The sequence below is a fragment of the Orcinus orca genome, chromosome 6 (genome assembly GCF_937001465.1).
Source record: "Orcinus orca chromosome 6, mOrcOrc1.1, whole genome shotgun sequence".
NCBI classification, from domain to species: Eukaryota; Metazoa; Chordata; class Mammalia; order Artiodactyla; family Delphinidae; genus Orcinus; species Orcinus orca.
Window position 1 is genome coordinate 112,082,873 of NC_064564.1, and position 25,269 is coordinate 112,108,141.

The following is a 25,269-nucleotide window of genomic DNA, read 5'->3' on the forward strand; positions in this document are numbered from 1 at the left end:
GGGGGACAAATTGTAAAGTGTCTTTCTTGCCTCAAGCTGCCAGTTCCCAGTCCTCTCCCTAGTGGCAACCACTGTTACCATTTTCTTGTTTTGTTATATATTTTTTCTCTTATACAAAGAATAGCATCCTATACGTACTCTTGCTCCTTTATTTATTTACTTGATCTATTTGGAAATTGTTCCAACGTTGGAAAATGTTCCAGTTGGTACATACAATTCCTCCTTAATAGATGTTTTTGACTGATATCTTAAGCACAATTTTGTGTCTCCATGCTCCCCCACCCCACCATGATGTTTACTCAGTAATGGTTAGCAGTCATTGTTTAGAAGACTAACAAGAGATAGCCCTTGTTTTTCTCTAGAAAAGAAATGGCTTTGGTTCCAGTGAACAATAAACTAAAGGGCAATCCATGTATCTGGATGCAAGGCAGACACAGAAAGAGAAAGGAAAAGGGATTTGTTCACTAGTAATTGAAAACTGATTTTTCATTCAGCCCATGATTCAAAGTCCGGCTCTGTCACTTACTGGCTGTATGACTTGGGGCAATTTACCTAATCTTTCTGCGTTTCAGTTTCCTTATCTGTAAAATGGATGGTGATGATAGGATCTGCCTTTTGGGGTTTTTGTGTAGAAGAAATGAGATCATGTATGCAAAGTACTTGCAGTAATAGGTCATAGTAGATGCTCAAGAAGGGGTAGCTGCTGTGTTATTAATAATCTAAACTAGACTCTTATTCTTTGTTAGCAGATATTTACTGGACAGCTGAGGGTGAGCCATGGAGAATGCCCAAAGTCCTTGCCCTCAAGGTGCTCACATACTGTGCAGAGAGACAGGCACACAAGTCACTGATGACAGAACAGGGCTCAGCGGTGGGGAGGTGAGCAGTATGGGGCTCAGGGAGGCAGGAAACAATGACTTTCCCTTGGTGGTTTGGGAATGGCTTCTCAGTTCAACTTTTCCCTTCTCTGTGAAATCTACTCAGTTCCTCTATAAGTGACCACTCCTGTCTGTGCTCCCTTGGCTTTCATTGTGTGTGTACCTTGATCGGTTCATGTGCCTCACTATTGCATGCATTATTCTATACCTGTCTCGTCCCTGCACAGGGAAAGTTTCCTGCTTTCTTTGCTTCTGAGTCTCCAGGGTAGGCTCTTGGTGGACATTGTGATGGACCTCTGCTCAGACAGGTCATGCTACCGAATGTTGGCAGACTCTTATTGATAGGTCTCTGGTGAATCCCAGAGTCTGGACTCTATTGCTTCATTCCCCAAGTATTTGAGTGCTGACTGAGACACACATGTGCCATATACTAGTGGTAGGCTTTGGCTCTGAGTGGTGATACTTGTCCTACAAAGTCTTAGGGGTGGGAGAGGGAAGAATTATTTGCTCCAGGACAAGATGGGGAAACAGAAAGAAGGACAAGTCTGAAAATGAACTGCTCATACTTGCTGAAGCCCACCTCCCCCTTCCCCAGAAGTGTGGCTGCTGACCCTTCCCTTGAGGTGGACTTGCGGAGGAGCAGGCCTCAGGGAGCTGAGTAGATGGTCTGTAGATTCTGATCAGGGATGGGGAGAGTTGGTTGGGTTGGCTTCTGTGAGGGGCGTCCTGGGGCCACTTCCTTCCTGTGGGCATCCATCCACCAGCCTTGCTGCGCTCCTGCTTTGGGCCAAGCCCTCTGCTGAGTGCTGGGCATATGGAGATGAAGGATCTCCATCCTGCCCTTGGGGAGCGGATGGTTGGTGGAGGAGTCACGTGCAAACAGAATGTGACCAGGAGGGGATTGGCGGTGACAGAGGACCCCGAGTGAAGTGGCCAAGCAGATTCACACTCTGCAGCCAGATCTGGGTTCCAATTCTGGCTCCTCCACACAACCTCTGTGACCTTGGGCCAGTGTCTTCCCCACTCTTAGTCTCAGTTAACTGATTTGTAAAATGGGGATGGCAGGGTTACCTTACTGGGGGCTGTCATTGAAGATTCAGTGGAATAATGCTGTGGGCTGCTTAGCGTGGTGCCTGACGGGAAGCTGGTGCTTACAGAGTGCTCACTGTCTTTTTATTTATCCTTGGTGCTGGGGCAGCACCAGGAAGCACCTGTTTGGCTGTTTTCTCCAGGTTCTAGTGTAGACGGTGCCAGTTGGTGGTGAAGGTGATGGCCAAGGTATCTGAGAAACCAGCTCTGAAGTCACAGAGTGCTCAAGGAGTCCTTGGGACTTTCCTTACAGGCCCACAGGTGTTTCCTCCCCCGTTTTTGCATGAGCTCTTCTCACAGGTGGTTCCAGCCCAGCACCATCGCGAGCACCTTCTCTTTGACCCCCTGCACTGATCAGTTCCATGGCTTTTCCCCAAAGGGAGGCATGAGTCAGGCTTGTCTCGCCTGCACTTACTGAGGAGAGCAGAGACCATGAAGACGTGGAGAGGCACATTCTTCCCTGGTTTTTCTGCAGAGCTTTCAAATCCCTTGTGTTCTTCGAAGGAGATTTATCTCCTGAGCGTCAAAGAGGTGGACAGGGCAGCACTTACAGCAGACTCTGGAGTCAGGCCTATGTGGGTTTGTGTCCTGACCCTACTCACAAGCCCTTTGACTTTGGGCAGGTGACCATTCCTCTTTTCCTCATCAATACAGGAAGTGTGATGGTACTTACCTCCATCTGGTTCTTACAGGACTTCAAGGAGATGACGAGGAACAGGGCTTAGCATAGTGCTTGCACTTCATGAGCGTCCAGTCGGCGTGAGCTAGAATAATCTTCTCTTAACCCATTGTTAGAGGGCTGTCAGGATGCTTGTTTTTTTGCAGGGGATGTTAACTTATTGCCTATGGAAGTTATGTGAGTTATTGCACAAGGGATGTGTTAAAGCTCAGAGGTACTTGGTGGTGAGGGCTGGTGGGAGCACCCAGGGTGGCAGGCAGTACTCAGCCTGCACTGAGACTGTGCACGCAAGCCTTGACGCCCACAAAAGCAGTAGGTGCTGGTGAGGGGGAGGGTGGAGTCACCCCAAGCGTGGGCCTTGTCTCAGACCTGTCCAGGAACTGAAGGCTGGTTTCCCAAGTACTTTCTGTTTCACTGTTCTGTGATTCCATGTAAATAATGGGACTTTATTTTTTATTTCTTTGTATTTATTTTTTTTTACATCTTTATTGGAGTATGATTGCTTTACAATGGTATGTTAGTTTCTGCTTTATAACAAAGTGAATCAGTTATACATATACATATGTTCCCATATCTCTTCCGTCTTGCATCTCCCTCCCTCCCACCCTCCCTATCCCACCCCTCCAGGCGGTCACAAAGCACCGAGCTGATCTCCTGTGCTATGCGGCTGCTTCCCACTAGCTATCTACCTACACTATATACACTACCTGGTAGTGTATATATGTCCATGCCTCTCTCTCGCTTTGTCACAGCTTACCCTTCCCGCTCCCCATATCCTCAAGTCCAAATAATGGGACTTTAATATAAACTTATGCAACATTATACTTTCCCTCTTTAGGATTTACATATTTTTATTATCAGATTTTATTTTAAGATTAAGACAGTTAACTTGAGTAATCAGAAGAAAGTGTAAATGTTTGGCCTCAACAGTCAATGGTTTCTTTGAAATCATCTTATTAGAGACAAAAGAAAGAGTAATGTAATTAAATTCGTATTTATTGGATACAGTAATTCTCACCCATTCTTGTATAAGCTTGATAAGTAGGTCAGGGGGAATCTGTGTTTTTGATACATTTCTGAGTAATTAAATATTTATGGAAAACAAGTTAATAAATTCAGGAGAATTTGCTGTGTCTCTTTTTGTGGCAATAAAGTCTGTTATGTGGAATTAGTGACTTTCACTATTTTAAGATATTTCTTATTTTGTGCCCTCCCTGTAGCTGTGTTTTTTTTTGTTTTTTCTCTCTAGGTACCATATCTCCAGCACTTTCAGGCCGCTGGCATTTAGGAGTGTTCCCACGGGGCTCCCACAACGCCCTGCTCTGGCGTGTAGCAGCCTCAGCTTCCTGTGACTCCCCCACCAGACTTTGCAGAGCCAAAGTCTGCATTTCTTCTTCCCACCGTATTCAGGGCCTAGCCCAGGGCTAGTACTCGGCAGCCAGAACGATCTGAGTGTGTTGTTCCCTCTGCTTAAATCCCTTCAGTAGCTTCTGGTTTCTCTTAGAAAAAACCCAAATCGTTTCCATGGCCCGCGGGTGTCACGACATGCTCTTCGGTGTAACTGGTGTAACTGTTGTCTTACGTCCAGCTCCCCAGTGCAGGGTGTGCAGTCCCGTCCCACCATGGACTGTGGCTTTGCTCACAGTCCTGTCCTCAGTGCCTGCCGTAGCATCTGGCACGTAGCAAGTAGTATATAAATGCTTGTTAAATGGACAAATGAAATAAAGGGTGAGTGCCCAGTGACTGATTTGAATCTATAAAATGAGAAGGTTGTTGGATCTGAGGTCCCTTCATTATAAAATATTTCAACACTTTACAAAGTCTCTGACACCTGTGTCTTTAGCCTCATAATGATTCTGCAGGGTAGGTGGGGCAGGCTTTGGTGTGCAGAGGAGAAAATGGAAGCTCAGAGAGGGTGGAGGAATTGCCCAAGATGGAGCTATGGGAGACGCAGAGGGCTCCTCAGGTGTCTTTTCTCACAGCCCGGGCTGCCTTGAGGTGTGGTTTCTGACACACATTGGAAGAATCACAGGTGAGATAGGGAAACAGGGATTCATGGACAAACGGTACTTGTAATAGTTTGTCTTGGCTTTAGTTGTTTTAATGTTACTGATAATTGAATTTGAGGAGTTGAGTTCAGTTTGGGGTGATGGGTTTAAGGTCTGCTTTCATTCTAGGGACCAGGAAACCCTGATCTTTCTTATAAATAGCGAAGGTACGGGATTGATGTATGTGCTGATTAGTTGATAACTAAGATTAGAATTTGTTCTTTCTGGGAAGCTTTTTGATAGGATTAGAAGTTACTTGCTGATTGATATGTAGCGTTACTTTGTTGTTTTCAAAAGGTGCTCGTTGCTTCAGTTAGCCTATTTCTCTAATTTGTCTCTGGGTATACCTGCCACGGGGCTCTTTTGCAGTGACCATTGCTGTGGCCGTTGTGCTCATCAGTTGTAGTGTCAGTCTGATCTGAAGGTTAGAGATCGTTGAGTCCACTCTTCCTACTCTCCACATGAGGATGGGGACTTTGCCAGGGTTTCATACTCAGGCGTACTGATTCTCCACCTGTAAAACCCATCCATTTGTATGTTGCAGTTTCTCAGTAGCTGCCTGCAGGTCATGTAACGTTGCTCATAGACCATGTCCATGAAGAAGCATTTCTCTCTGATGAAAACCTCAGCTTCAGCGTCCCCTGTTGAATCTATAGTGTGACTGTGGGGAAGAGGAGCTAACACCTGACTTGGTGCCCAGCACCGGTATTTGGTGATGGTGGCTGGCTGAGAAAAGGCAGTGCCTCTTGTGGTCTGCTAGCAATATGCGTGTTGATCTTAGGGGGCTTCATCATGATGTTAGGGGGCTGAGAGATTATTGGAACCTATTTTTATCAATATAGCCAGTATACTTGTGGAACAGAGAGAGCAGCCTGGTATTATAGGAGGATCACTGGGTATGAAGCCAGAATGCCAAGTGTGTCACTTTGCTCTGACACCTGCTTTCCAAGTAAATAGGAATATCCCCAGTGTGTGTGCATCCTTTCGTTAGTGGGAAAGCCCCAGTTTTTTTGTTTTTTTTTTTTGGCGGTACACAGGCCTCTCACTGTTGTGGCCTCTCCGTTGCGGAGCACAGGCTCCGGACGCGCAGGCTCAGCGGCCATGGCTCCGGGCCCAGCCGCTCCGCGGCATGTGGGATCTTTCCGGACCGAGGCACAAACCCGTGTCCCCTACATCGGCAGGCGGACTCTCAACCACTGCGCCACCAGGGAACCCTGAAAGCCCCAGTTTTAAGATCTGAGGTTGCTTTCCGAGGGTTGCATCAGAGTAAAGAGAGCTCGATGTTATTAAACTATTGTACCAGCCACGAGAGGCAGCCTTATTCCTTGTTCTTCCCTGTCTTCCAGACCTGCCTGCCTGCCAGTCCATCTGTCCATCTGCCGTCCATCCATCCATCTACCCACCCACCCTCGCATCCATCCAGTCCTTGTTCAGGGCCTGCTGAGTGCTAGCACTGTGCCGAGTGTGGGGCTGCAGTAGAGGAAAAAGACAAGTCTGGTCCTTGCTGTCTTTTGGCTCACAGTCTAGTAGTGAAGTTAAGTAAGTATAAAAATAAGTACAAAAACCGTAACAAATAAGTGTACGAAAGATTAATTACAGCACTGACAATGGCTGTAAAAGAAGAGTACAAGGTGCTCAGAGGCCATAAAGCAGTTGGGAGGTCAGAGACAGCTTCCCAGAGGAAAGAGGAGTTGGAGCTAGCAAGGTGAAGAGGTGGCGACTGCATGTGTCGTGATCCCAGTTGGGGCAAGGGTGTGATGAATTCACGAAGTCACACAGCCGGGGTGGTCAGAGCCCTGAGCGTGAGGGGACTCTGCAGTGCTCACGGCCCAGTGGTCAGGGCATTGCTTTCTTGACCTGTGCTGGAGACGCCTGACAGAGTCTGTCGTTGCTGACTCTTCTTTTTCAGAACTCCCATCTATCACCAAAAGCATCTGTTACTGAAACATTACCTGCCATGGTTTCCCAGATAGCAGTTGGCCTTATTTTTATTGCTTTAAAGATTGGTTGCTTCCTTTGCTTCTTGAGGGGGTGGAAGAACACCTTGATCTCATTAGTGGTTTCACTCATGAAGTAAACACTTACTGAGCATGTAACTGGGCCTGACACTGCAGTCCTTGCCCTCAGGAGCCCACCAGCCGACAGATGGGAGTAAATAAATGACGATGGTGCTGTGTTGGGGCTGGTAAGTAGTGGAAATGGAAGCTCATGGCACCAAGTCAGACTCACAGGATCTCAAAAATAGATGTTCTGTGTCCCAGGTGCAGGGGAACACAGGCAGAGGGAACAGATAACAGGGGTCCAGAAGCAGGAGAGACCATGCTGTGGCTAAGGTGTGGTGAGCTGTGTGGAGTTGCAGGAAACAGGTCAGAAAGGTGGTTTGGGGTCAGTCCTCAGAGGGACTCGCTAGCAGTGCTTAGGAGTTCGGATGTTATTCTGTGGCTGGTGGAGATTTGTTCCAGAGTTATAGGAGGAGAGAGACCCCTTCAGTTATACTCCTGGTGTGGAGGATGGGTGGTATGGGAGGAGACTGGCATTTGGGAGATGGGTGAGGGAGCCATAGGGATGGAGAGGAGAAGGTGGGTTTGAGAGAAACCAAGGTAGAGGCCTCTCTCCTTGGAGATTTAGCGGATGGGAGGGAGGGTGGGCAGTGCCAGGGTTTCTCTCTTAGTGATGTGAAGTGCTGGACAGTCACAGGATAAGGAACGTGAGAGGAGTGTTGAGTTGGGAGGGGAAGTTGTGAGTTTGGTTTTGGCCATTTTGAGTTTGGGACACCTGTGGGACAGCACCCGGCAGCTGGCCTGCTAGCCTGGAGCTCAGAGAGAGGTCTGAGCCAGAGCAGAATCCTCCGTGGTGTTTGTGGGAGAGAGGCTGGTCATCTGTGTGTCGAAGGGTTTTCACAGGTGGTTCTGATGCCCCACTGGTCTGGAGAGAGAGCCTTGGCCCTTGGGGAGGTGGGAGTTACTCAGTAAGGGTATGTGTAGGGAGCAGAGGGTCCTGGCTGGACTGCTGGGGGAGCCAGCATGTGGGGTGGGGCACAGTGGGAGAGTTGGGGAAGGAGCAGAGGGGTGGTCAGTGAGGAAGGAGCGACCTAAGAAGGTGATGCTATGGGAATTGGTGGGGTGGGATCCCCTCCAGCTCTCTTCCCGCAGGCCTCTGACCCTGTCCCCCGGAAGCTGAGTGCTCTGGTGCCACCCCTGATCCCCTTATTTTCCCTAACAGCGGAGCCATTCCCACATGAGAGAGGTCGTTTTAATGACCTTTGCTTCCGTGTGTGAAAGACTCTGCAGAGGAGGCTCTGCATCCATTAAACCCTTCAGCCTCTCTCAGAACCTTCTTGAGAAATCCACCCCTGCCTTCTTTTGCTGGCCCTTCGGACTGAAATCTCTGGCTCCTGAAGCAGGAAAGTTGGGGCCCCATCTGGCATTCTGGGGTTCAGGGTGGGTCTGCAACCTCAGTGGGAAGGGGATGTGTCTAGATCCCAGGAAAGGCAGCTACCAGACATGTGGGAGGAAGTTCTGAAGGTGAGAAACCACTGGGCCTGGACCAATGTGGTGTGGGAGCCCTGTGACTTGGGAGTGCATCCTTGGTCCTCCATGTGTCCTGAGCTTGGATAACAGGGAAGAGCCTGCTGTAGAATTTCCAGAACTTACAAGTAAGGTCTTAGAGTTATAAGAGTACCTGAGATCTACTCAGACGGCTGGTGGAGGGAGGGTCCCAAGTTGCCAAAGTGGAGTTCCATCCCCCTGGTAGGACAGAATGCCTCAGATCAGCTGACAGAACCTGGGGAAGAGCCTTTAATCTGAGAGAGCCAGTGGGAGACTGATCTATGATCCAACATGTCTATTGTAAGTATCACCCTGAACCCAAAGACCTAGGAGTGTAGGACGGAGGCAGAGACCCGCTTACCACTGACCCTGGTGCTGAAAGCCACAGCTGAAGAGTAGTGAGACAGGATCAGGCATACCTGGAGGGAAGTAGCTGTCCTTAATACCAGGGCCAACCATCCTGGTATAAAGCCGTTTGTTTCTCAGGAAAGGAAGAAGAAAAGGGATTAATGTTTGTTTAGTTGAGAAACCCCAATGCTTAGTCGAAGAGAAGGGAATAGATGGACAGATGGGAGGGCATGTACCTTACAGAACATAACATGTTCAGCTCTGTGGGATGGAACATAAAGAAATGGTTGAGAATAGGGGGTCAGACTGAGCTGGGTTCAAATCCCGCCTTTGCCCAAGGGCTTGCTGCCATAGCCAGGGAGGATACTCTTATCGACTGTGTGTCCTTGGATAAGTTATCTAACTTCTTTGGGCCTCAGTTTTCTCACTTGAAACAATACCCAGTGATAACAATACCCATCTTAGAGAATTATTGTAAGGACCAAGTGGTATATTCCTATGGGTAAGGTGCTTACCAAAGTATCTGTCACAGAGTATTGCTTCAGTAAATGACAGTAGTAATAGTGATGATGATGGTACCATCATCAGCTGAGGACCTCTGCAGATATCTCCACTGGACTAAACCCCACCCATATAGCAAGTGTGTGAAATAAAGAACTTCAGCAATAACAGGGTCAGCTCTGTGACCCTCACCTACGGGCAGGAGCACTGAGAGGATAAGGATGACAGTGGAGCATCACAGGAAAGTTTACATGATGGAAGATGAAAAAGCCCCAGGCCCAGGACCCTTGGTCAGGGGAGTGTTATTGGCTGTGAAGAAGCGAGGCAAGAAGATTCTGGATCAACAGCTGGAGGTGATGAGGACAAAGTAGCACATTAGCCTTAGTCTTCAGTGATGGTAGAGATTGTCACCACCTCTTTCACCTCCCTCAGTGTTTGGTGGGCACTGGGGCACGAGAGCTTATTTACCTAAGGTCTGTTCGCCAACTCCACAAAGTCTCATTTTTATGAATAGGCTTATTACAGAGTAGCCTCATATTAAATGTTTTGAATAGATAGGATGAAAATCAATGAGTCAATCAATCAATTTCTGGCTCTTTCCAGGGAAGTCTAAACATAGTAATAGTGACAATACTATATCTCCAAATATTGGTAAAGATTTAATGCAATTCCAATGATACATTTTATAAAACTTGATAAAATAGCGATCTTCATCTGGAAAAATAAATTGGTAAAAAAAATTTTAAGGCAGTGAAATGGCCTCATTCTTCCAGATTCTGTTTGTTTCAGCGAATGTTGGAGTTGCCTGCTCTGTGTAAAAACAGCACTTGCCCCTTTGTTGGGGGAATATAAAAATGGATATCTGTTGTGATACATACTCTCATGTAACCTTCTAGCATTCTCTTTATGAGGGAGCCATTTCTGTAGGTTAGGGTATGAATGACAGAGAACTCAAAATAATGAAGACATAAATAAGATTGAAGTTTCTGTCTTATGTGTGAGAAGTCAGGAGGGTAATCAGCTCAGAGTATTGAGCCTACATGGTCAGAGACCCAGGTTCCTTCTGTCTTGTTCCATCGTGAGGTGATCTTGCGGATGGCTTCTAAGACCAAGGTCACTTTATGGCCTGAAATGGCTGCTGGAACTCTGGCTTTTGCATCTACGTTGCAGACTTTGAGGGCCACTTTACAGCAATTGCACATGACACTTCTTGCATCCCATCGGCCTTCTCTTGGTCTTATGGCCACACATGGCAGTAAGGGAAGCTGGGAAATGTAACCTGTATTCAGGGAAACCATATGTCCATCTAAAAACCAGAAGTTCTGTTACTGAAGAAGAAGAGGAGGATGGATATTGGGGACCAGCCTCACCATTACTGGCCCAATTTAACAGATGTGGAGCCTATAAATGGTTGAGCCTCCAAAACTTACTATAAGGCAATAATTTATTAATCCCACATGGCGCCTGGGTAAAAGCAGGAAAACAGATGAATGGAAAAGAAGTCAGTTCATTGGTAACTAAATTCATGAGATATCAGGAGTTACACAGAAGCTAAATTCATGAGATATCAGGAGTTACACAGGAGCTAAATTCATGAGATATCAGGAGTTACACAGAAGCACGGGAAGGAATAATTGTTATGTTGGGGCATTTGGATTTCAATACTGAGAAGAATTGATAAGCTTAACCACTACTGCAGTGGATTCTAGGTGAGTTTGAGGTAAAGGACAAAAAAATGGAGTTAAAGGTGGGAAGATGTATATTGAATTCCGTAGTAAGATCTAGGAGAGACAGGTTACTGAATCAGGTAGTAGGGGGAATTAGGAGGGAGAACTTTCTTGTCTACTTGGTATCTTTTGGTATGTATAACTCCTGAGTCAGACAAAGGACTTTATTACCAGCATAAGCATCAGTGTGTGTCAGTTCCCCTTCCCCCAAGTCCCATGGAGGTGACACTGTGGGTCCAGATGGATGCTTTGCCTTGTGTCACACCTGAGAGACACAAGCCTGGGGAACCTGCTGCTTTATGGCAGGCAGTGAGCAAGGCCGCCCTTTGTCCCTGAGGGAGACATTGTCGCATCTCTCAAGGTTGCTCTCTGCAACACAACCCTGTGAAATGGCCTAGGTAAAGGGTGATCAGGACCTTGCATTCTTGGCAGTTCCCACAAGACAGGTTGGAGTGCCAGAGACCGCGGAGGACTGAGTCTCCCAACAGGTGTTGTCAGGATCAAATGGGACGATGCATGGAGACGCGTGTGCAATGGGAAGCTCTCAGTCAACGCTACCCTGTAGAATGGCTGTGGGCTGCGGAAAGGCAGGCCCAGCCATGGCTCAGGCAGCTGGCAGTCTTTCCACCTGGTGTGCCGTGTTTAGACAAGACTGAAGGTGCAGTGGGGAGGCGGAATGGGAGAGAAAGGCTACTCTCAGTTCCTTGTGTTTAGCTTTTGCCTCTTGTACACATTTCATACCCAGCACATCCCTGGGGCATGTACTCTGCTAGCTCTTGTAAATTATTTATAATTCTCTTTTTTCTTATGTATAATCAAATGAAGTCTGTTTCTTGAGCTTAATATTTGTGGTTTTCTTAATTAAAAATTGAGTACAGCGAGTCTTTCTTAAGAAATAGGGTCTTTTTTGTTTATACGTATATTTAGCAAAATCCTTGACAATTGGTTCCAAACTAATGAAATTTTAAACCTAGGTGATGTATAAAAGTATTACAAAAATGTGGAGCTAAAAGACATTTGAAGATTAGCTCGACTTTCTAGTTTTATACAGGAGGAAATAGGCAAAAGAAGTGAAGACGTTAACTAAAGAGTGGTCACCGTTGATGAGTGATGGAGATGGTGTTGGACCTTAGCTTTGAATCCACCAGGGTGAATGGAGAGGGGACCAAGGGGAGCCCATCTGCACTATTTTTGGATAAATGTCAGGCCAGGTCTCATCTGTCCTCATTCAAGAATGAACGAATAGACAAATTAAACTAGAGAGGACCCACTGAAAAGATCCAGCAGTATAAAGGGAAATAAACAAGGGTGCAAAAAATAGAGAAGATCAGGCTTTGGGAAAGAAGTTTCCAAACTTTTACTCAGTAAACTGAAGTACATTTCAAACATCATCTTCTTTGTCCTCTAAGAGAAGTTATAGGTGCTATGAAAGACGAAATGATGAGTCAACAGACTGAGGTGAAGCAGGAGCTTGTGGACTTAAAGAACGTGGGGCAATAAATCACACATGCCAGCACTGAAATTAGTGGCACTGCAGAAATTCAAGGGGTCAGGAGGAGGACAAACTGCCAATTTCACAAGGGACAGGAAAGCAACAGAGGAGACCGCAGACGTGGATGATGGACCAGACTGGAGACCAGAGCAAATCCTCAATTTTCCCGAACCGAAGAAGGACCTGAATCCGTAAATTATAAGGGCTCATCATGAACCAGGCAAAAGTAACAAAATTATCTAACACTTCACATATCCAGGTGAAGTTTTTTTGTTTTTTGTTTTTGTTTTAATTTCAAGGATAGTGAGAGGATACCATTAGCATTCTGGTAGAAGGAACCTTTAAATCCAAGAAAAAAAAACTAAGCTAGGCTCAGGCTTGTCTGCAGCACAGGTGCCAGAGGCAGTGGAGCAGTCCTCATCGAGTTTTGAGGGAAGGGTTGTGACCCAAGAATTTCATACTCAGCCAAGTTTTAGTTCACATTTGATGGCAACAGAAATTCATTTCAGTCTTACAAGGACACATCTTGAGTGTAGCTTTTGCCACACCCACGCACCATTCCTGGGGGGAAAAAATCACTGGAAGCCATGCTCCAGTAACGGAGAGATGAGTCAAAATGAAAGCCCATGAATGGACAAGTCAGAGTAGGAAAGGATTGGCAGTCAGAGTGGAACCATTCAAATATAAAGTTATTTCTAAATAATTGTGATTATGATTATAAAATAGAATACAAATGAATTGATTATTAAAAGAAGATATAACATTAAACCTTAATTAACAGAAAAAGCAGGAATAAAATTCCTGCTGAAACCAGAGATCATGCATATGAACACAGTCTGTACTCTAAAGAACTGTACAAATGTGAGGGATGGAAAGATCTCCAGACTTCTTATATATGTCTGTTTCAAAGTTGGGTTGATACACCCTTTTATTCTTTCTTTCCTGTCATGAGTCAGGTGTTGGGATTGGCATAGTCCATAAGCACGTTCTTTTTATCAGTGCGTTAGCCTCTTGTTGGGGTGTTTATGTTGGAAATAGTATTTCATTGCAAGTAGACACAGTATGCTATTCGGAGTCAGAAGACCTGGGTTCCTGCTCTGATTCACCTTAGTTTTGTGAGCTTGAAAGAAGCACTGATTTCAATCTCCTTTAAAAGTGATCGTAATACTTACTTTGTGATATCTTACTGACCAGCATGGCTAAAATGAAAAATATATATATATGCTGTATCAAGTGCTGGCCAAGGTGCCGAGCAGCCAGAATGCTCATACCCTGCTGGGAGGAGTGTGAATTGGTTCAGCCACTTGGGAAAACTGTTTGGCATCATCTACCCAAACTGAACACGTACTCACCTTAGGACCCAGCAGTTCTGCTCTTGGGCATCAACCCAACAGGAAGGCATGCAAATGTGTTACCAAATGGCATCGCTCAAGAGTGTTATAGCAGCACCACCTGTGATAGCCCAGACTGGAAACAATGCCAGTGTCCATCAGCAGCAGAGTGGACAGATGCAGGGTCAACTCCCACAGTGGGAAACTGATCAGTATGAGTTCGTGAACAACCATGAAAAATGAAAAATCGGGATGAATTTCACAGACATAATGTTCATTCAGGCACAAAAGGTTGTGTACTGTATGGCTCCATTCGTATAAAGTTTAAACGGACAGAAGTAATCTCTGCTGTTAGAAAGCAGAGTGGTGACCACCCTTGGGAGGCAGGTAAAGATCGAAGGAGGTGCGGTGGGTGGTGGGGGGCTCATGATGTTCCTCCATCTGGGTGCTGTTACACGGGTATGTTCACTTTGCGGGAATCCTTTGACCTGTGCGCTGGTACTGTATTATTGTATGCATTCTTCTGCACTTATGCTGTACTTCCATGTAAAGTTTATTTAAAACTCTGTCAAAGGAAGCATAGCAGTCACATTGCTTTCACTGAAATTATTATTAATAATGAGAAGGAAAGTTTTTTGTATTATAGAATAAAGTAATTTAACATATTTCATCTTTATCTCTTCAATTGTTTGCATTTGTTTTGTAACGTATAGAACGTGTCGGTACTTTAGAACATATATTTAATTTACGAATAAACATATGTATGTTAGAGGTGCTTGCTTAATGTTTTTTCAGCTGTTGGGAGTGAAGGATCTGAAAGTTTGATGAGCTGTGACTCAAGGTCGCAACAAAAGGGGGCAGCCCGAGCCGGGCCTGGCTGCGGGAAGCAGGTGGCGAGTGAGGGCCTCAGTCGGTTCGGTCGGCGGCCTGTGTTTGGGTTGGTTTCTTGCTGCTGGAGTGCGAAGTGTGTGCCAGGGGAGGGTGGAGAGGGAGGCAGGGCCTGGCCTTTTAGCGCCTTGGGTTCCTGTGGGGAGGGGCTGCGAGGCAGCTCTGGAAGCGGGTGAGCAGAAGAAAGGAGCCAGCAGAGGTGGCCAGAGAGGCTGAGGAGACAGGAGGAGGAGAAGCACGAGGTCATTGTTTGAGGCTGCAGATGAGTTTCCAGAGAGAGGGACTGGTGAGCCGTGTTGGAGGCTACCGAGAGCTCGGCCACTAGCCTGAGCCTCAGCCGTTAGGCGGTCCTGCTGACCCGAAGTCGGGAGGGGTGTTGCCGTGGGTGGTGGGGAGGAAGCAGCCTGGAGTTCAAGGGCCGAAGCTCTTTGGAAGACTGGGAGAACTGCGGACGTTCTCAGGCCGAGAGAGTGGAGGAGACTGAGGTGCGAGGGGGGTGCCGGCCCTGGGTCTCTGGTGGACGCCTCTTCCTCAGAGGTGGGAGTGGGGGGTCAGGAGAAGACGCGGAAACATTTAGGTTAAAGGAAGGACCCGAAGGAGCCGAAGGCAACTTTCCGCAGTGAAGGAGGTCATGAAGCCGCCCACCTGGCGGTGGGGGGCGGAGGGAGGGGGCGCTTTGGAGGAAGGAAAACAAACCAGCACCTGGGCCCTCTGCAGGCGCCGGGTGCAGGATGCTTGTCTGTGCCAGTGGGCGGCTGAGAGGCTGCCCCCGTGCTGGGCGGGCTGGGCATTGCCTCCCTGGCATGCACTCTGAGGCAGGGGTCCCCAGGCGGACCCTCCCATGCTTACCACAGCATGTATCCAAAGCATGGTGGGAAAGGAGAATAGTGGCCGAAGAAGTTGAAGTTAATTCCGGTGATTTTAGGACAGGCTCTGCTACCTGATAGGCTAATGATATCACATATTGATCTATGGGGAAGGTTTTTGACATTTCAAAGAACAGATTCAAATCAGATCTTCTAGCACTATAGTTGGTTTGACCTTGCTGAGCCTTGAGAAACAAGTCTTACCGTCTGGAACATCGTGTAAATGGAATTATCCCCCCTACTTTTTACAGCGGCTACTGTTTGGAAAGAGACGTGCTGGGATGGTTTATCCTATTGGCCTGGGATTATGAAGCCCAACATGTGTTCCTGGTAGGTGGGTTCACTGACCCTAGTGACCTGTGCCCTCTTGAGCAGAGAGCCAGGCTGTGGCACCCAGAGGTGCAGCTGGTACGGGTGAGCCGGGTCCTGTTGCAGTCAGAGGAACCTGCTGTCAGCAAGTCTGCAGGGTCGAGGAGGGCACAGGGGCTTTCGGGACATCAGGCATCCTCAGTGAGCCACACGCACAGGGTGTTTTAGGGGCTTCTTCTCGCCAGATGAATTAAGCTCTGGGGTTTTCACCACTGGTTCTTGTATCAAGGGTTTTTTCCTTTCTTTCTCTGCCTCCTCCTCATGCAAGACCACTTGTTGCCACCCTGTTTTGCTGTCATCCTTTTGCTCCTGTTGCTCAGAAGACAAACATTCTGTATCGGCCTCCTAGCAGTTGGGGTGACTTGGGCAACCTCCTTTCTCTCAAGCTCAGTCAGGTCCTTATACCTCCCCACAAGCCCCTCCCCTCTCTCAGTTCAGCTCCCCTCCTCACTTTTGGCTGTCCTTGCTTCAGACCCTTCATCAGAGAGGACCGGCTCATTGTGTGAGTTACGCTTGGCCCTGGGAAGATGGGTGAAGGAATATGAAGATACAAGGAATCTTATAAGATTCAAGGAATAAGACTTGATCATCGTCTTCAAGAGACTCTATAATCTACTTGTCAACCCCCTGCCTCCCTCTCCCCTCCCCCCCCCACACCCCCAATTCTTGTTCCCTGAGATTCTGCCCACCCCATCCGGCACCTCTTCCAAGAATGCTTTTCTGCACTCCCCAACTCACTGGAGCTCTCCTCCTTTTAAACTGTCCTGACACTTGTTTCAACCCCCTCTCATGGCCCTGGCCACGATCCGCATTGCATTGTGCTTTTTTGATGTCCCCTGTACTTCCTGCCTTAGCTCCTTGACTAGACTTCAAGCCCTCTTAAGGCAGGGGTTGTGTCTTCCTCATTATTGTATTCTGTGCAGTGCCTTGCTCAATGCCTTATACGTAGTAGGTGCTCCATAAATTTTACTAAACTGGGACCAACATGGACTCTCTCCTGGCTCCCAGCATCCATCCCCTTTGCAGCCATGGTCCTCACCGTAAGATAATAGGGGAAGAGGCAGCGAGTATTTGCCTAGAAGAATCCTAGGAGATTTTATTCAGGTAGGAGCAGTCACAAAAATGCTAAAAGCTGAAATATTACAATATTTTTCAGATTCTTCTAGTAGCCTTACCCTTCTGTCAACCTATTTTCACAAAGAGGCAGAAGGTAAAGTTTCTGATGCTTTCCTGCCAGGGCCCCAGTCTTCCTTCCTTGATATTGCATGATTAACTACAATACAAGTAATTCATATAGTGCTTAGAAGAAGCAAGTTCCCTGAAACTTACGTATCAGAGGGATTGGTTCCCCTTAGGAGGATGCTGGAAATAACTCTTGGTTTAAAGGTAAGAGCATATGAGAAAACTGAGACTCAGAGATAAGTAATTTCCCTGTGATCACACAGCAAATAAGTGTCAGAGTTGATATTTGACTCTAGGTCAATCTAGTTCTAGAAATGCAGTTCCTCTCCTCTGTCTGTGCTTTTGAGGCTGCTTAGAACTGGATTCCATGAGAGGGGCTGCAGCTGCCCACTTGCTTCCTATGCCCTCTGAGGGACTGCCCGATCTTGCCAATCCCAGGGGATCTGGGCAGAATTGCTCCCTGTCCATGAAGCTGGGAGAGGACTGCCTCTCCCCCATCATCACTAGGGGACCAAAGAGCAGAGGGTCTCCTCCCCACTTCTCAGCAGGAAGATCACAGTTTGCCACCTCATTTCACTTGGGTCCCCTTGAACAGAGGCTGTCAGGTCGTACAGGGCCTCAGGCTTGTCACTGCCACAGAAGCTCGAGTGGTCTGCCATGAACAGGGGCTGTGTGAACCTGCACCCTTCAGCAGGCAAAGACACATGACGGCTTTTTGGGATCTTAGCTGGAGAAAGAGGGAAGCCAGGCTTCACACTTGGAGCAGTGGTTCCTTTGAGGCAGGATGGAAGGAGAGGATGTGTAAGAACTTTACAAGGAGAGAGCTCCTAGGGGGATGCATTTAAAGGGTACCAGAGGCTTGCTGGAACTAAAACACATGGCTTTTGAATTTAAAAATCAATTTAAGAACTGAAATTGGTGGTTTGGAAGGTCAAGTAGAAGAAATGCCTCACAACCCAGAACAATAATAAAAAGAAATGGAAATAATGAATTAAAATGTGAGACACTGTCCATGAGGGAAGGCCTTGGAGACCTTATCCAGGGGACCTGCCATGGAGTCATGGGAGTTCCAGAAGGAGAAAAAGGAATAGATGGAGGAGTAATAGGAAAACAATAAAAGAAAATGTCACTGAATTGAAGACAGATTTGATTCTTCAGATTAAATGGATCCATTCATCCCACGCAAAGCCCAACACTTAGACCTACTTTCTAGTAAAATTCCTAAACTCCAAGAAGAAAGAGAAAAATCTTAAAGTTTTGTAGGAAGAAAGAACAAGCTGTTTTCAAAGGAGAGAGAATTAGGCTCTCATTGGCCCTTCCATATGCAGCCCTGGAGGCCGGAAGACGGTGGTCCGGGGTCTCCAGACTGTTGGAGAGAGGGGGCCACAACCCTCGCTGAACCAGCCTAGATGTCACTCCTGGTCATTGTGAAAGAAAGACATTGCACATGCGTGAGGACATAAAGCATACGTCATCTGGTAGGTGTGCCTGAGGAAAACGCCCATTGAAGTTCTCTGACCAAAGGACAGTTAGAGCAGAGATTCTGGGGTGGGGGACATGGAGAGTGCAGGAAGCAGTGAGCTGTGGTGCACCCTTTAGTGCACAGAGATTAATCTCATTGGATATAGCTACTGTGAGTTAGAATTTTTATTGTGTGTTATTAAGAACTTTTAAAATAGAGGAGAACTGTATGGGAAAACATAACAGGCTGAAAATAAAAATTCTAAACCATCTCTGTAAAACCCAAGGCTTTGGGAGAAAGAATGGGAGAGTGGGAAAATGAGTGTTCCACTTTTAAGAGACTTAAATAAACATAGGGCAAATAAAACATAAAGGCATTGTTATTTATGTGTATTACAAAAAAGAGAAATAAAGGTTCAATTTTGACTTTTGGGAATCAGAAGGTGTATTGGTTAGGAATAGATTTTGTTGCATGTAGTGGATAACCCCAGAATAACAATGGCTTAAACATATAAGGGTTTATATCATTTCATGAAAAAGTAAAGAGGTTGGTGTGGTGGAATCTAAGTCATCACAGAGCCGCCAGGTTCTATATCTCGCTGCTCTTCCAGCCATAGCAGATTGCCGCCTAACTCAAGATGGCTGCTTGAGCTCCAGTCGTCACATCTGCATTCCAGAAGCCAGAAGGAGAAAGGGGAGAAGAAGGGTGTACACTTTCCCTTTCAGATATTTCTCAGAAGTCTCACACAGCACTAACATTTACATCTCACCGAGTGGAGCTTAGCCACACTGAGCAGCAAGGGAGCATGGAGTGTGCTTAGCTAAAACTAGTTTTCTTGCTGAAGAAGAAAAGGAGAAAGAAAGAAGTTGGAAATCTCTGCCTCAAAAGATCATCACTAGCAGAATGCAAATAAAAACAATAGTTTTCTTTTTTACCTTTTTAAGTGGCAAAATGTTACAAAGATTGATAAAATCCAATGTTAGCAAGTGATTGGGGGAAATGAGTGCTCCCTTACATTGCTGTTGGGAGTATGAATTGTTCTAACTTTGGGGGAATATAATTGAAAATATTTAATGAGTATTAAATATCCATATCTGTCAACCCAGCAGCAATTCATGCAGAAATAAAGCACCAATGCAAAAAGCAGTACAAAGCTGTTTTCTGCGCCACTGTTTGTAGTGGCAAAAAAGTGGAAGGAATGGGAGCCCCCATCAGCCATGTATTAGGCAGTTATTAAAAAGGATCCAGCTCTCTCTACCTTGACATGAGGGAAGCCCATGACACATAGTTAGGTTTAAAAAACAAATTGCAGAATAATGTCTCCAGCAGTGGTTGCAGACTGGTGGCCAGTAATAGTGTGTGCCAGGCGAGTGCTAAGTGCTTTACATTAGTTCACTTTGTAAGTTCGCTTCTCACAGTGAACTTACAAAGAAGGGACTGTTGGATTGCCTCTTTTCAGAGGAGGAATTTGAAGCACAGAGACTAAGTGACTTTCTTAACGGTGACCTAGCCAATAGACACTGGGCCCAGGATGTTACCAGGTCTCCATAATCTGAGCTCTTACTAACTCTGCTACTCTACCCAAGGAGCACTGTCCAGTCTCTCTCTCAGATACCTTGTATGGCCAGTTCAATGCTTTCCAAATGTTCAAAATGGAAAGCTTTAAGTGGCGTAGTTGGCCACAGGTCCCATCTGTCCTTATTCTGTTACACCTGTAGCTTCGCCATGACATGATCTGCTGGACCCCCCAGGCGTTTGAGGGTACGACCTTGGGTTCTGGTCTAGTCCCACTTGTTTACAGGTATTTATGTTGCTTGGCACAAAGGCTTGGAGGAGTGTACTCCTGGCTGCCCACTGTGATTGCCTTAGGTGGGTGGAAGGGGGTCGGCATTGGGGGAGGGTGGTTTCATGGCTTTTTATTTGTACACCCCTCTTAGGTTTGGCTTATAGCAATAAAGATATGTTGCTTTTGTAGTTTAAATAGGAAGTCCGATAAAGTATAATTTAGAATGATGAAATATCAAGAAACAACCCAGATAAATTGCTACACCTTCCTTTTTGTCATTTGTTTCTTTTGAGATTGCCTTTATAAACGTCTGTAAGCAAGGAGACTTGAGTTTTCTTTTCTATAAGACGATGTTTTGGGAATTCCCTGGCAGTCCAGTGGTTAAGACTCCATGCTTCCTCTGCCGGGGGCCCAGGTTTGATCCCTGGTCGGGGAACTAAGGTCCTGCATGCTGCGTGGCACGGCCGAAAAAAAAAAAAAGATGAAGGTTTAGGCTGTCACTTGTATTAGCATTGACATCTCATTCTTGAACCGCACATAAATAGGCATCAGCAGTGGCCCTCCCTGATCGGGAGAAAGGCTCTGCCCCATCGTAACCTCAGAGTCAGAGATGGGAAGCATGTGGAGTGGGGTTGCTCAGAAAAGGGTTTGTGAGCCGCAGAAGCCGTGGGCCGCTCCTGATGCTGCCTGCGTGACCCTCTCGCTGGAAATCTTGGGGAGGCAGCCGAGCGTGGCCACAGCTGTGACCGTCCAGGGAGGACGAATATAACTCAAGACAAATAGGACGAGTGCTAAGGAGAAGTCTGAGTGCTCTAAAAGCCAGTAGGAGAAGGACACAACATAGTCAGGCATCACAGAAGAGGTCCCAGAGGAAGTGACATTGACAATGAGGCTGGAAAAGGGCAGGAAGGAGCGGGGAGGAGAGAAGGGACGAGGATGGTTCCAGGGAGAGAACCAGCCCCTGAGCACACCTGACTGCGGGGGACAGTACAGTGGGCGTGGCCACCAGCTGCTCTAGTGCCCTTCTGGCACCTGTTGTAGTCTGCAAGTCTCTCCTTCCTTGGCTGGAAGCCACTTCCAAGTGGCTGGGTTGGGGAGGGGCCTGCAGAGGGATGCACCGCCCCCTCCCCAGGGTAGTGCCTGTGACTCTCAGTGGGTTGGGTACCTCTCAGCCCCCTTCCTTGCCTTACACCAGCTTCCCTCAGTGACCTTGCCTACCGACCCTCTACTGCGAGGACCACGGCCTTGACCACCTGGAATCAGGGCTGGAGGGATTTATGTTAAGGCAAGGCAAGTCCCACCCACTTTTCACTGAGGCCCCTCCTGGGTGGCAGCTTCTACCTGAGCTGAACCTGAGTCCAGAGCGTTGCTGCTTCCCCTGCCCCCACCCCAGGAGTTTGCATCACTTCTCCCTGCATACCCCCTTCCCCAGTCCTGCAGGGGTGCTCTCCTTGAAGTCCCTTTGCTCAGTCCATGGGGCTGGGGGTGCTGATGGGCCGCTTAAGCATCGCCGTCATGCCCTGAACTTGCCCCTTCCTGTAACAGGCTGGGGGAGTGGTTCATTCATTTTTACTGAGAACACAGCAGAGTGCTGGGTACTGTGTTGGGAACTGGGAATAAAATAATATTTGAGCACTTACCCCATGCCAGGCGCTGTGATCAACACTCCACAGAGGTGGCCTCAGTTCAGGAACTTAATGCAAATAAAACGCTTAGACAGCTGCCTGGTGCCCATCACCACTCCTGAGTGCCAGCTGGTGCTATTAGTTGTCCTTGCCATAACCACACGAGGGGAGGACAGTCCTGTATCTCCACGCAGAAACTCAAGCTTAGAGGGGCACTTGCCTGCTGTCACATAGGACTCAAACCCGGAGCTCTCCGAGGGTGAATGAGTAGGTGTGACTCTCGCCTTCCAGAGCTCATGGTCTAGCAGGGAGATGCCCGGCAAGAGCACTTTCTTGTCAGAGTGACAGGTGCTACAGTGGGCTGAGTGAGGGCACACAGAAGAGGGGCCAAAGGATGGGGGAGAGGGGAAGACTATTCCAGGCAGAGTCCTCGCTGAGATCAACGTCACTTCCTCATCACCCGTGGAATGTCTGTTTCCTCTGGACTTTGGCAAGGAGGCTCCAGTTTGGTGGTCTGCGCACGTGCTCAGTTAGCGGTTAATCGTTTGAGGGCCCGGATATGGCTGCCCCTCCCAGCCAGACTCCTGGGACCTCGTCCTCCAGGCACTCCCATTGGGGAAGACCCCTCCACGTCCAACCACTGTGTGACCTGAGGTCCTGTCACTCTGAACCCCCAAACTTCTTGGGGACACACGTGCAGATGGCCTGGGTTATGGCTCTGTGTTGCCCACCCCGCCTCTCACTCCATTTCTGTGAGTACCTTCAGCTGCCCCGTAGAACTGCTCCATTGCAGTTAACACAAAGGAATGAAATGTCATCATAGAACTGTGATTGGAGATCCAAGCTAAATAAATCCCACCATGACCATGCTACCCCAACAAATCAAACTGTTTATGTTGCGCATTTCCTCTCTAGTCCCTGTCCACAGGGCAGATAGGTTTTTATACAGTTGTTGTGTGTCTTGCCGCTTTTTTATTGCTACCTTGAGGGGATTGGAAATGAGATTGATCATTTAGGAGATGGCCACCAGGTGGCGCCAGAGCACCAGACATCCGACTCCAACCTCCTACGTCTGATCCCTGCCGGTGGGAGCATCCCTCAAGTGCTTGTCTCTGGAAATTCACTTTCAGTTTTCCCTCCAAATGCTGTGTTGCTCACAATAAGTGTTCCATAGTTATTTTAGAAGAAATCAAACAATACTGAAGTGTACAAAAAGTAGAATGTAAAAGTGCTGTACAATGGCACCTGTAAGAAGCATTGACATTAAGACTTGAGTACATATCCTTCTAGACTTTTGTGAGTGTTCACATGTATACACAAATATTTCAAAACATGTCCAGATGTCGTTTTCTCAGTGAGCACTTCTCAGACCACTGCCCCCATTTAAAATTGTAACCCCTCCCCCTCCCCACTCTGCCTATACCCTTTCTCTGCTTTACTTTTTTCTCTTTTATCACCAGCTTATAGACCATATATTTTACCGAATGCTTTATTTATTGTCTGTTTCCCCCACTAGAATGTACTGGGGGATTTCTGGCTTTTTCGTCACTGCTTTATGCCCAGCACCTAGAATAGTACCTGACACATACTAGACTTCTGGTAACTTTTTGTTGAATGAATGAACAAATGAATAAGAGTGAATATGTCCTGAATCTGTGGACATCTTTCTCTGTCTGTAAATACTGATCTACCTGCCCAAGGCCACTCTGCAGAGAGTGAGCCAGAACTCCTGGGGGCCTTCTTTCTGTATTAAGAGAACTTCATCATCTCATGTGGCATTTCAGAACCCTGTCCTGTTTACTGACTGACTTTCACTTCTTTCATGATGTCTTTTCCTATACAGAAGTTTTAATTTTTCACATAGTTAAATCTGCCAATAGTTTCCTTTGTTTTCTAGCTTTTGTATCACCCTAGAGAGGACTTCACCCTGGGACAATAAAAAAGAATAATGACTTGTGTTTCCTTTGTTTGTTTTTTTTCTTAGAGCTTTATTTATTTTTTTAAAAAAATTTATTTATTTGGCTGCGTCGGGTCTTAGTTGTGGCACGTGGGATCTTCGTTGGGGCATGTGGGATCTTTCGTTGTAGTGCATGGGCTCTTCGCTGAGGCACGTGGGCTTTCTAGTTGCGGTGTGCAGGCTTAGTTGCCCTGCGGCATGTGGGATCTTAGTTCCCTGACCAGGGATCAAACCCACGTCCCCTGCGTTGGAAGGTGGATTCTTAACCACTGGTCCACCAGGCAAGTCCCTCCTTTGGTATTTTTATGGCAGTTTTTTGGTTTGGTTAAATCTTTATCAAAGATTTATTCTTACAAATGATACTGGGTAAAATTTAAAATAAATCCCCCCCTTAAGTGAATAGAAAATTGTTTCATCAACATTTGTTGAATAATCCATTCTTCCCACCTTTTGAAATGCCATCTTGATCAGATATTAATTCTCAGCTATACTTGATCCTATTTTTCTGGACTGTGTTCTGTCCTGCTGACCATTTATCATCAACTGCGGCTTCCTGAAAGGACAGGTGCCGTCTCATTACACTTCTTTTTTGAAAACTTCTTAGCTATTTTTAATTACTCTTCCAGACAAAGTTTTAAATCAACCTGTTGAATTCCGAAATGAATCCTCTTAGGATTTAGAGTGAATTTGCATCTTATTTATAGATCAGTTGGGGAGAACTGATGTCTTTACAATATCATCTCCGTGTTCAGAAGGAGTGAAATGTCTCTCCTTTGATTTGTCTTCTTTTTTGGTCTATAAGTAAAGTTTAATAATTTGCTTCAAATGATTTTTGTACATTTCTTTTACAGTTTACTTCTGTGCATTTTTTTCTTTACTTAGTAGGCCCTTACGTTTTCTAGCTGGCTGTTGTTTGGATAGAGGAAACAGTTGACTTTATGGCCAGATGTCTAACACTCAGAGCTTTCTTCTCTATCCGATTCCATCTGCTTCACATCTTCTAGGAATTCTTAATTTTTGGTTTGTTGTTGTCATCATTCCCTGTACTTCAACATTGCAACAGAGTTCTCAGTCTTCTTATTTTTCATTTCAACACGATTAGAAGAGGGGAAAGCACATGTGTCGACCTAGTTCATTGTCTTGAAACCAAAATCTATTCATATAGTTTGATGTGGAGATGTCGTGTTCTACGCGGCCTTTGGCACCCTCCCACCCTTCGCGCTGCCGTATTCGCCACGGAATGTGGGATGGCACTGGGACACAGCCTACAACTCGGTGGGTGTTTCCCTTAAACCCACGCTCACCCGGCTCACCCCGCGGGGCACGCCCTCTGCTCCTCGTCGGCTTTGTCCTGCTGCTGCCGCTGCTTCTGCTCCCCTTCTGCAGCCCGGCCTTGCCCACCCTGCCTTACTCTCTAGAGACAGCGTCCTTCCTAATTTGGTGGGAAGGGCCAGGCTGTACACGGTGGGTCAGGACTCAGTGGTATGTGTCAG

At 46.8% G+C, this 25,269-nt stretch overlaps 1 protein-coding gene across 22 annotated transcripts in view; it reads left to right on the forward strand.

Annotated features, from left to right (window-relative positions):
* RALGPS1 (Ral GEF with PH domain and SH3 binding motif 1) overlaps positions 1-25,269 on the forward strand; it is a 287,326-nt gene that overhangs the window by 3,829 nt on the left and 258,228 nt on the right. For 13 of the 22 annotated variants that reach the window (XM_049710721.1, XM_049710726.1, XM_049710727.1 and 10 more), the window contains exons 2-4: positions 6,041-6,233; positions 15,647-15,725; positions 18,275-18,424. The exons of 2 other annotated variants lie outside the window; for them this stretch is intronic. In XM_049710721.1, the coding sequence (XP_049566678.1) occupies positions 18,394-18,424 (31 nt within the window). In that variant the 5' untranslated portion in view covers positions 6,041-6,233; positions 15,647-15,725; positions 18,275-18,393. The remainder of the gene's footprint in view (positions 1-6,040; positions 6,234-15,646; positions 15,726-18,274; positions 18,425-25,269) is intronic. 7 more of the 22 variants (XM_049710736.1, XM_033427173.2, XM_049710722.1 and 4 more) reach the window with 4 other exon arrangements.